The sequence below is a fragment of the Sarcophilus harrisii genome, chromosome 2 (genome assembly GCF_902635505.1).
Source record: "Sarcophilus harrisii chromosome 2, mSarHar1.11, whole genome shotgun sequence".
NCBI lineage: Eukaryota > Metazoa > Chordata > Mammalia > Dasyuromorphia > Dasyuridae > Sarcophilus > Sarcophilus harrisii.
This window is the reverse complement of record NC_045427.1, coordinates 413,292,375-413,304,568: the sequence shown is the minus strand read 5'-3', so window position 1 is coordinate 413,304,568 and position 12,194 is coordinate 413,292,375. Positions and strand designations below refer to the sequence as shown.

Genomic DNA, 12,194 nt, shown 5'->3' with positions numbered 1-12,194 from the left:
AAAAGATAAAGGTCTTGTTGCATAAGTTTTCTCATTAGGAGTAACTCAAGTTGCACATATTAAAGAACACACACACACACACACACACGACAAAACTTTGCATTTCCATTACATTGAGATAAGCCAGATTCTATAATGCCAAAAAAAAAAAAAAAAAAAATTCTCAATGGAGTCAAGTAAACTGGGTTCTAGTCCTAATCTACTAATGATATTCTGTGTGACTCTGGGAAAATTGCATACCTTCTCTGAGACTTTAGGTTCTTAAACTTTAAAGTAAGAGTGGTAAACTAGAAGATTTTCAAGGCCCCTTCTATACCTATTCTATGTTCCATGGTACCCTCCTATGTGGATATTCTATATTTGAAGTGCTATAATACATTTTACTTCTAACATTTTACAATCCTTTTCATCAGGCTCCAGCATTACCTCATTGATATGAACTCTGATAAAACAATAAAAATAATTTGAGAGGCAGTTTGGTGTAATGGAGAGTAGAGCTGTCTTTGGAGCCAGAAAGACCTGGGATCAAGTACTGACTGATTTCGTTATCTTGGACAAGTCACTTCCCTCTGAGTATATCCAGGACAACTTTCAAATAATATTCTGCTCAACACTGGAAGAGAGAGTTACTCATTAGGAATTCTATACACAAATGAAAACTTCTGTTTGGCTTTTAAAGTCCTTTATAATCTGACTCCTTCTTACTTGAATATTCTTACACCTTACTCCCCCTGGTGTGATCTGCAATCCAGTAAAACACATTCCTCACCCATGGGGAAAGTCCTCACCTGACTCCATGCATTTATATGGACTACTTCTCATTCCTGGAATTCTCTTCCTTCTTATGTCTATCTCCTGGCTTCTGTCAAGTCCCTGTTAAAATCCTACTTTCTACAAGAAGTCTTTCCCATCTTGCTTAATGCTAGTGCTTTCCCTCTGTGAGTTAGCTTCAATTAATTTAGCCTTCTTATAACTTATTTGTATGTTGCCTCTGTGATCCCTTGAGTTCAGGAACTGTTTTTTTCTTTCTTTGAATCTTAGTGCCAAGCACAATGTCTGACATACAATAGGCATTTAATAAATGCTTATTAAGATGCAATATTTTGTTGTTGACATGAAATCATAGATCTAATAAAAATATTAATAATAGTATTAGTGATGGTGATGATGATATTTCACACATCTATAGTCCTTTAATTATATAAAACACTTTCTCGGATAGTTGCTGAACTTGAAGCCAGAAAGAGCATGGTTCAAATCCTGCCTTTGATGCTTGCTAGCTGTGTGCTTTAGTGCTAATCTCTTAATCAAATTGAGACCTGTTAAAGACTGTAGCTTAAAAAAAAAAAACATAGTCTAGCATTTCATCCAGGGTTATCTTCTGTTATCCTGATCTATATCTGGTCACAGGACACAGATGGCTCTGAAGGAAAAAGTGAGGCTAATGACTTTGCACAGCCCATCCTCACTTAAATCAATTCACTTGCATGTCATGGCATCACCTCTTTGATGCATAAGAACCAAGGACAAACAACAACAATAAAATCTGTAAGAGGACTAACTATATATCTTCTAAAGTCCCTTCCACTTCTAAATCCATGACCTGAGCTTCTTTACACCATCCTTGCAAGGTAAGATAGGTAATAAAAGTATTATTGTCTTAAGGAAACTGAGGCTTAGAAAAAAGGAAATGACTTTGCCATAGTGACCTAGCTGCCTCCTAGTCTTCTGACTCCAGGTTCAGTGCTTTTTCCACTCGGGCTGAGAATAGTAGTAGCTTAGTAGCCAAGTCAACTCTCTTTAAGGAAGAGCATCTGGGGGTGGATTGGTAGTGGTGATAGTGGTGAACTACAAATGTTAGTTTGCACAAGAGAGAATCCACTGAGATGGGAATGAAGGAGGCTTTTTGATGGAGGTGGCTGAAGGATGTTTGGGCACATTATCAAGAAGCCTACGGCACCTCTTGTTCAGAAGTTTTAAAGAAAGTAGATGAGTATCTTTCAGGGACAATTTTTTTTAACTATAACAACTATCATTTATGTAATTCTTTAAGATTTGCAAAGTACTTTACAAACATTATTTCTTTTTGTCTTTGCAGTGATCCTAAGGAGTAAATGCTATTATTATCCCCATTTTACAGAATGGAAAACTAAGGTTGAATGACTTATTCAAGGTCACGTGGTTAGGAAGTATCAGAATCTGGCTCTAAATTCAGTTCTTATTGACTACTGGCCAATTATTCCATCAGTTATCTGCCTAGCTGCCTATTTTTTATAGGTAGGAAACAAACCTCAGAATAATAATAGCTCATACTAACATGGTGTTTTCTAGTCATGAATTGTTTTATATTCATTATCTCATTTATTCCTCACAATTTCCCCCTGAGAGAAATAATAATCATTCACATTTCTAAAGGGATTTAGAGTTTACAAAGCAATTTTCTCACGATGGTCCCAAGAGGGAGATACAGCAAGAGTTTTATTCCCTTTTGACAGATGAGGAAAATGAGTCTTAAAGATATTGAACAAGTTTTCCAAGGTTACAGAAGATGGAGCCAGTAAAATTTGAATATAGGCCTTCTGTTTGAAAGCCCACGATTTCTTTTCACGAAATTATCTGTCCCTGATTATAAAAATGAACAGTTAAGTTCAACAGAACTCAATAGATTCTTTCCAAAAAAGACAAACCTTCTCTCTGTTTTTTTCTTCCCAAGAGTCAGACACTTTGGAAGAAATGCAGGGTCACAGAATCCTACATGTAAAGCTAAATGGGGGAACCTGGGGAACCATCTTGAACTAATCACTTAATTTACAGATGAGGAAGTTGATGCCAAGGGAGATCAAAATTGCATATGATACTTCATGCAAGATGTAAATCCAGGCTCTGACTTCAGTGCTCCCATTCCCACCATCAAAGAGCAAGGCAGTATGCCTTAATGGAAAGATCCCTTAAGATGTCCTGAGACATCCAATGGACTTCTGGATTTAGCATGTATAAACTGTGTGTCATTTCCTTTCTCTGGGAATCAGTCCTCCTTTATAGACAAAATGGAGGTAATAATCCTTGCACTATACAGGGCTGTTGTGAAAAGAAAAATGTGTAAATAATAAAGCTTTATAGAAATGAGAGTCATTATTACTCTACAACATGCCCTTCTGATGCTTCTTCTGGCATGAAAATATCCTATTTTTCAAAAGCTTGCTCAAGAGAACCAAGCTTCAATAGGAAGTTTTCCTATCAAACTGAAAATTTTCAAATATATAATTGGCAACTGAGAGATTCATAACAGGGATCATTAGGCAAGAGCATTCTTGGAAATGAAAATGGAAAGAGCTCAGGTTCTGGAGTGAGAAGGCCTAGGTTTGAATTCCACTAGGCATACTTAGTGCCTTTGTCACCATAGACAAATCATTTAACTTCACTGGGTGTCAATTTCTTCATCTGTAATATGATGATATAGATTCCAAGGTCTCTTCCAATTCTAAGGATATGGTCCTCCAACCACCTACTAAAAGGTGAAGGAAACACCCCATCAATGATACCCTCACACAATCAAATTCATAGAAATCTGGAACTCAGAAATGAAGGGACCTCAAAATGCACTTACATCAACCTGAGCAGAAATCCTCTTCACACTATTCCTGACAAGCGGTCAGCCAGTCTCTACTTGAAAGCATTCACTACCTCCGGAACTCTCTCTCTCAAAACACTTTTGGTTCAGTCTAATTTTTAGGAAAACTTCCTAAATTATATTTGGAAAAACTTCCCAAATTATATTGTCACAAAATCTTTGCAACTTTGATTTGTTGCTTTTAGCTCTTTCCCTTGGGACCAGGAAAAATGATTCTAATTACTAGATGTGGAAAGTTGGCCAAGTCATTTTTTCCTCTTGGCCTCAGTTTCCTACTCTGTCAAATGAAAAAACTGAACTAGAAGAATTCTGAAGTCATTTTTCATTTTAACACCCAAAGATTCTGTTCTCTAATTTTCTCCATTCCACTTGGGGACATTTCTGTTTGGAGGTTTTCCCTTATATGGAGCCAAACTCTGCCTCCTTATAACTGATCCTAATTCTGTCTTCTATGTTTAATATAGAACATTTCTTATTATCACTATTAATATAAGTATTATTAGCAAACAGTAGCTGTAGAGTTGTTTGACTCTAAGGCCTTTGGTCACTGCAGAGTTGACTGGACTTTGAATTTATTGATCTAATATGACAAATATGATAAGCAGAAAGAAGGCCAAGAGTGTTGAGAGAGAGAGAGAGAGAGAGAGAGAGAGAGAGAGAGAGAGAGAGAGAGAGAGAAAAGAGAGAGGAGAGAGAGAGAAGAGAGGAAGAGAGGAAGAGAGGGAAGGAGAGAGAGACAGAGCAAGTATCATGTCTTGCTGAATCCCTGTTCTATGCAGCTGCTTCACTTTCTGGCCCAACTCCAAGATTTCTTACAATACAACATAGCCAAAAAATACAGGTCTCTCAAATCAAGAAAGTTGCCTCTGGGATCATATTTTCCAGTAGCCATTGTGGGGGAAGCCAGGGGTTCAATACAGCATAACTAGTTTGGCTACTCAAGGTGATCTGAAGCTGAGGAAACACTTTTCATTTCATAGGAATTTAGGGATCATTTGGAGTGTTTGTGAAGGGAGATAGGAAGAGCTAAGCAGGATGTCCCTGTGTAGGAAAGGGAATAGGACACAATCCTAAACAGATTTATACTCCCTCCCCCATGGGGAATCTAAGCAAACTTGATTGAGGAAAGAGCCCTGAATTTTGTTGAGAAATCTTTCAGTTGACACTGATTTTTTTTGATGAGAGACTCCAAATCTGTCTCTCACCTTTTACCACTCCCCATTATGGGACTTAGGGGGCAAATTTCAGGATGCTAAGATGAATAGTGCAATAAAATTATGGAACATTAGAGATCAGAGGGACCTTTGAACCAAATATTCAAAAAAAGATCCTTACTGATATTTTTTGTTTTGAAATCACCTAGATTTTCCCTTTTTCCAGAGAACCATCTTTTATTAAAAAGATTTTTTCATAATAATAAAAAACAAACAAATGAAGAAGGGAAGAAAGTTTAGCAAAACCAATTTTTAAAACCTTATATGCAATAAAACATAAAACATGAGTAGTTGGAAGAAACTTTAGAATATAGGATATCAGAACCTCTCAATGCCTTAGTAAATTGAGTGTTAGGGATATTACAATATATGTTAGAGCTGAAAGGGGCTTGATGATATAGAATGTCTGAGTTAACAGGACATTCTATATCATAAAATATAGAATGCTAGAATTTAGAGGGACCTCAGAGTATTGAATTTTATTTATGAAAAGACTTTCAAAATATGAAGTGTCAGAGATGGAAGGGAATTTATTTAATCCAGGCTGAAGTGGCTTGTTAACAGGGCCCTCATACTCCAAATTCAGGGACTTTGCTAGTGCCATTAATTTACCCAATGACCTTCAGCTATTCCTTTCTTCTCAATGAGCTTCAGTTTCTTTGTCTATATAATGGAGGCGGATGAAGGATCTGGATTAGAAGATCCCAAAAGACTCTTCAGTTCTAACCTTAATGATTCTAATAGGCATAGCTCATCCTCCTAAAAAGGACATATGTAATCTAATGCAAGTGATTTTGCAAGGGTCATTTACTCTGTTATTAAGAAAGTTTGGTTCAGGGCCCAGAGTTTATGAAGTTCATTTCATAAATATGAGTTATTTCATAACTAACTTCGTAAATATGAGTTATGAAGCTCATTTCATAAATATTACTTAAATTTATGACCTTATAGGAGTTAAATCTAAAAGGCACCTTAGAAATCATTTAGTCTAATTCCATTATTTTACAGATGAGGAAATCAAGGCTCAGAAAATTTAAGTGATTTGCCCAAGATCACACAAGTAGGAAGCATCAAAGCAGAAATACAGATCTACCTCTTCTAATTTTTCAATCTCTGGTTCTTTCTTTCCCCTGTGTGACAGTCAATAGTAAAACAGAGACTCTTTAACTGACACATTATCCAAAAATTAAGGCCTTTTATTGGAGAATTGGATTGGTCAGCATCCCAAAGACAAGGAAAAATACATAGTATGATTAGTCCTCCAATTTAGAGAAGCAAGATTCATTGAACTCTCTTCCTTCTAGTCCTAAATCCTAAGCCCACAGTCTATAACTGTGTTTTGTTTTACAAATGAAGAACTGCCATAGTGTGGTCCCCTAATCCTATGTCATGGCTTGCAAGCAAAATGGTGTAGTAGAAATAGTGCTAGATTTTTGAGGTGTCAGAGGAACATGTTAATGAAGGTTTGGAGTCATCAGTCCTGGATTTGCATCCTGTCAGTGATACTTAATAGCAAGATAATCTTGAACAAATCATCACCCTCTCTGGATTTCAATTTCCTCATTTACAAAATGAAAGGATCAGATTAGGTGAACTCTAAAATCCTCTTAGATTCCTTAAAACAAAGAACAACTAAACCACAACCGCAACAAACCAAACCTGGAATGGCTAAATGTAGCAGTTGATAAAGAGTACCTGCCCTGAAAGCAGGAGGATTTGAGTTCAAATTCAACCTCAGAAACTTAATACTTACTATCTCCTAGCTGGACAAGTCACTTAATCCCAATTACTTCAGATAAACAAACAAAAAACTCGTAACAATCTGATTTTAAATTCTTAGAGATGTTTCTAGTAGAAGTCAAGGACTAGTATGTCTTACAGGGCTAGAAAGCCTTTTGATTGCAGATCCTAGTGGCACACTGTATCTAATAACTAAAAACTGCTTTAGTTACATGTGAAGACATTCATTTATTCATTCATTCATTCAGGTCATTTATTAAGCACTGAATTTGTGTCGAGCATTGTGCTAAAAGTCAGGAATATAAACACAAACCAAAAAAGCCCCCCAAACTGTCCCTGCCCTCAAGGGGCTTACACTCTCTTGGGTAAAGATAATGCGTAAAAGAAAGAAGAAATGGTAGAAATATGGGGGTGAATTCTTTTGGCCACAGATATTCATGCAACTCCTAAGATCTAGAAAGGTTGTGGTCTACATTTGTGAGGGAGGCTCCACATCAAAATCTTGAAAAAAATGGTGGAATGACTGAGGAAAATAATATCTGGAATGGAAGGCAAAGAAAAATAATATAGCTGCTCAAATGCATTAGAGTCAAGTTAAAGTTTTGTTGTTTCATCCTGCATCCACCCGGTTTGGGCATTGGATACATGATATCTCTTCTTTCTATGACTGCACTGATTAAATTTGCTGTGTCAGATGTGATATGCCCGGGAATCCATAGCCTAGTAATTATGAGGCCTAGACTCATGTTTCAGTTGTGCCTCTTGGCTTTTGCGACCTTTGCTAATATAGCAACTATTTTTCATATAACGTCATACCTGGAAAAGAGCCTCCTCATTTTCCGGATGGAAAAACTGTCCCATGTTGCCTTTGTCTTCATTTTAAAAATTAAGGACACTGATGGACTTGACTCTTTTCAACAATGAAGCAATTCAGGCAAATTCCAATAGACTTGTGATGGGGAGAGCCATCTGCATCCAAAGAGAGGACTAAGGGGACTGAATGTGGATCACAAAATAGTATTTTTATCTTTGTCAAAAGATGAAATTTTTTTTATTGTTGTTTGCTTGCTTGTTTTTTTCTCATTTCCCCCCTTTTGATCTGATTTTTCTTGTGCAGCATAATAAATGTGGAAATATATTTAGAAGAATTGCACATGGATTACTTGATGTCTAGGGGAGGGGGAAGGAGGGAAGAGAGGGAGAAAAATTTGGAAGGCAAGGGTGAATGTTGAAAACTATCTTTGCATGTATTTAAAAAAACTATTATTTTAAAAATAAAACTTAAGGACATTGAGAGAAACAGAGACAGATGGAGAGAGGGAGAAAGTGGAGGGAAGAGAAGAAAAAAGAGAAATCAGAAAAACAAAAGAAGAAACAAGGAATGAGAAGAAAGAGAAAAAAGAGGAATAGAGAGAAGAAAGAAGAGACAGAGATAGGAAGAGAGGGAAGAAAGAGAAAAAAGAGGGAATAGAAAAAGAGAAGAAAGAAGATACTTTTACTCCTTTTATAGCTGCAGGTCCTTCATGAGATTAGGTCCCTAGGGTCTCTTTCAACTCTTAACTTCTAAATTCTAAAGCCTCCACTGGTCCTCAAACTTTTTTTTTTGGGGGGGTGGGGTCATGCCTCCCTTGGTCTGATGAAGCTTCTGGAGTCCTCAGAACAATGTTTTAAGATGCATAAAATAAAATCTCTAGGATTATATAACACATTATACTGAAATAAAGATGTAATTTTTGGCTATTCAAATGTATAAGCACATTGAAATCTTTCCAGAGACCCTTTAGAAATCCATGAACCCTAGGTTAAGAATATCTCTACAAAAGGACCTCTATGTAGCCACTGAAGAAAGGATGAAAGAACTGGGGCTTTTGGCCAATATCTGGTAATCCCTGAAATCTCATTGTCTCTTTTTGTCTTCCTCAGGGATCCCAGACCATCCTGGGACAGTTGAAAGCTGAATGGATTGTATTTTCTCGTCCTTTCCTGGGAGAGCAAGCACTGACCCTGGGGACTGCTACCTCGTGGTGCTGCCTGCCTCCAGGTCCATGTCTACAGTGACTTCCTTTCTGCCACTGGAAAGATAACAGAAGAACTCAGGATCTGAAGGCAAAGGAGCATTGAGCCATGGAAGGAGATAATCTGGAAGGAACACAGCCCAGAAAGAACCAGGAGAAGAGGGGGAACCAGGAAACTGCAAGGGGCTGCAGCCAGAGATCTCCAAACCTCAAGGTCTCTAGGAAGGAGAAGAGGGTTAGCGTGGACTTCCCTGTCCCACCTAACCCGAGGACAGTGACACAACGCCTCGACACTCTAGGGATTTGATTTCTTTATTATTAACAAGTTCATGGGAGTCAGCTTGAACTGACCTCATAATGAGACTCAGGGGACAACCGGACCCAGATGGGCTGTGTTGTCAAGTTTGAAAAAAATAATAATCGTTTTAACATAAATGGAAGAAACATTGAAACAGCTTAACTTTGGACTTTGACATTTGATTCTCAGTCATAGTTCTTTCTCTCATCCTCTCCACAACACCCGCCTCTCCCCACCTTTTTTTTTTCTCCTTTTCTCTTTCTCTCTTTTTTGCTTTTTCTCCTTTTTCTTTCTTCCTCTCTCCTTCCCACATCATCTTTGTCCTCCCTCCTTCATTTTCTCTCTTCTTTCCCTTTTCCCTTTTTATTTTTTCTGTTCCTTTTGTACTCTTTTTTCCTGTCTTCTTTTCTCCCTCTTTTCTCTTTTGTTCTCTCTCCCTAGTTTCCTTTCCTTTTTTCCTTCTCTTTTTGCCCATTTCCCACTATTTTTTCTCTCTTTTTCTTCTTCTCTCTCTCCCTTATTTCCATATCTGTCCATGCTACTCTTACAAAAGGGGAGATGGCAATGCAAATGCTTAGATTTTTCCAACACTTAATGAAGCAGAGTGTGATTGCAAGTGTAACCCTTACCCCCCACCTCGTTTAGGGGAAATGAATATTATGAAAATACAAGCTTTAAAAAGGATAGAATAAAAGGAGAAATAACTGCATTATGAAAGGATTCACACTCAACATATGGTTCCTTTAAATAAGGTATTCACCATATGCAATTAGTGTATAATATGATTTACAAAAACTCACATTGCATGAAACATCTCAGGAAGGAAGAAAGCAAGCCTTCTTTAAGTACCTACTGTATGCCAGGCACTATGTTAAGTGCTTGACAAATATTATCCCTATTTATCTGTACAACAACCCTGGGAGACAGATTACTTACTATTTTCCCCATTTTATAGTTGAGAAAACTGAGGGAGATAGTGATTAATTGACTTGCCCAAAGTCACTGAAAATTTGAATTGAATTTGAATTCAAGTTTTACTGAATTCAGGCCCAAGGCTCTATCTACTTTCCTACCTAGCAGCCTCTAAGAAAGATACATCATCATAAAGCATTTTCCCCTTTGTATAACTTGGACAAATATACATCTTTTTCTGCAGCCTGACAAGGCTTTGTATGTTGGAACTTGAGGAAGTATTTATGAGAGAAGAATTTTTTGAATTTATAAGAGGGGAATAGCTACCACAGCTTCTAGTCAGCATCTAGGTGGAATAATAAATAATTCAATGGATGCAGCATGGATTCAATTTTGTATCCAGCCTTTGACATTTATTAGCTATATGACCCTAGCAAGTTACTTTATGTCTCTTATCCTTGGTTTTCTTATCTGTAAAATGAGAAGAAGAATAATAGCACTTACCATGAAAGTTTATTGTGAAGATCACCTGAGATAACATATGTAAAGCACTTAGTAAACCTTAAAGTTATGAAAATTTTAGCTATGGATCTAGAACTTTATAAGTAGGGAGAACTTCAGAACATAAAGCAAAATGTAAGAGCCAGATAATCCTTAGACGATAGACTATTTCATCCAAAATGCACTTTAAAGTTCATAAAACATAGCAAATTCCTGAACAGACAATCTAATTCAATCCTCTAATCTTACAGTTGAGGAAATTGAGGCTCAGATAGGGAAAGCTTATGTAATGTGTCAGTGACAGAGAAAAGATTCATACTCAAATATGCTGAATCCTAAATTCCTAAATTGCTAAGTCCTTTTTCCATGATATCATCCCTAATTTGACTCACCTAATAAAGATGAATGCTCTAAGAACACTGAAAAAGAGGAATTTGTTATAAGTGCTATTAAGAGCTATTAAGCAATAATAGGTCTTATTTCTATAACACTTGACATTTTACAAAGCATTTTTACCATATATTGGGCATATGAGAGAGACAGGGCAGGGATTATTTTCCTCATTTAACAAATGAAGAAACTGAGGCTTAAAGAGGGGAAGAACTTGTCTGAGCTCACAAGATTAAACTGGAGCAGATCCAAGACAGAATCTTTTTATTCAATTCAGAACTGCCTAGATGAGATATATACTGTTGTATACTACATTGTCCTTGGAATAGTCAAGAAATGTGTGGCGGGATGTCTTCATCTGTGAAATGAAAGTGCTGGACTCCATCCTTTAAGTCCCTTCTATCTCTGACATTCTGTGACTGATTTGTTTAGCGGTCCCCAGAGTATCACAGTAAGTGGTACTTTGGGGCATAAATGGGTGGGAGGAGGAAAAAGGAGGGGTTGTCTATTGACACAGATAATCGGCATCCCAGCGCCCTCTGGCGGTTAGAATAGATCATTTAATCTTATTTAATGTTTGATAACAGTAATATTCAATGTATAGAAAACAGAGCCTCCCAGTTGGTCCTAAGGGGGGAAAATACCGGGGGAGGGGGAAGGAGGACGGTTAATTTCCTATAAACTCAATAAATCAATAGCATAATCTGTAATCCCCAAAGCTAACTCTATTGCACTTAAATTAATAAACATACTTATCAAAACAAGGGAAAAAGTAGTTCTGTTGATCTCTGTACAAGTCAGTCTCCCATCTGAAGGACTGTATTCAATTTTGGATACTACATTTTAGAAAAGCCATTTTCAAGCTGGAACATGTTTAGAAGAAGGAAGCCAGGATGGAGCAAGAACTGGAAACCATGTCATTCAAAAATCATTTGAAGGAACTAGCACTCCAGTTTGGAGAAGACTTAGAGAGGATTTGAGAGCTATATCAAGGAGTACTTGGGGGGCTGTCATGAGGAAGAGGAAAAAGGATTAGATTTAGATTATTCTTTTTTGATCCCAGAAGTTAGAACTAGGAGCAACATGAGGGAAGAGGATTTGAAAGGCGAACAGTTGCTAGGAGACTGATTTGGTTTTGGTTTGAGAAAGAATTTCCATTGAATTGAGTCCTCTATCAACAGAGGTTTTACAGAAGATGCTATATGCTAGAAATGTTGCTGAAGGGAATAGTGCTCAGGCACAGTACTCAGAAATAAAATCAGTATGTAGAGTTGAAAAGGGACCTCCAACATCTACCTATTCCAACCCTCCAATTTTCCAGAGATGGGACCCAAGGTACATATGCTCTGATGTATTCTTCATAATCCCAGCCTTTCCCTTGTTAATGGTCCCAGTGATAATCTCTTGGGAAATTAGAGGAAAAATTCTGGCCTTGTGCCTGTCCTTCAGGCCTTCTATAACACTACATGAAAAATGCAAGAACATTCCCCCTT

At 37.2% G+C, this 12,194-nt stretch overlaps 1 protein-coding gene across 1 annotated transcript in view; it reads left to right on the top strand.

Moving 5' to 3' along the window:
• Window positions 1–8,581, top strand: part of ADRB2 (adrenoceptor beta 2) — a 109,568-nt gene extending 100,987 nt beyond the window's left edge. Inside the window, exon 2 of the mRNA XM_003756846.4 lies at window positions 8,509–8,581. Coding sequence (XP_003756894.2) covers window positions 8,509–8,543 — 35 coding nt within the window. The 3' untranslated portion in view covers window positions 8,544–8,581. The remainder of the gene's footprint in view (window positions 1–8,508) is intronic.
• Window positions 8,582–12,194: the final 3,613 nt, after the last annotated feature.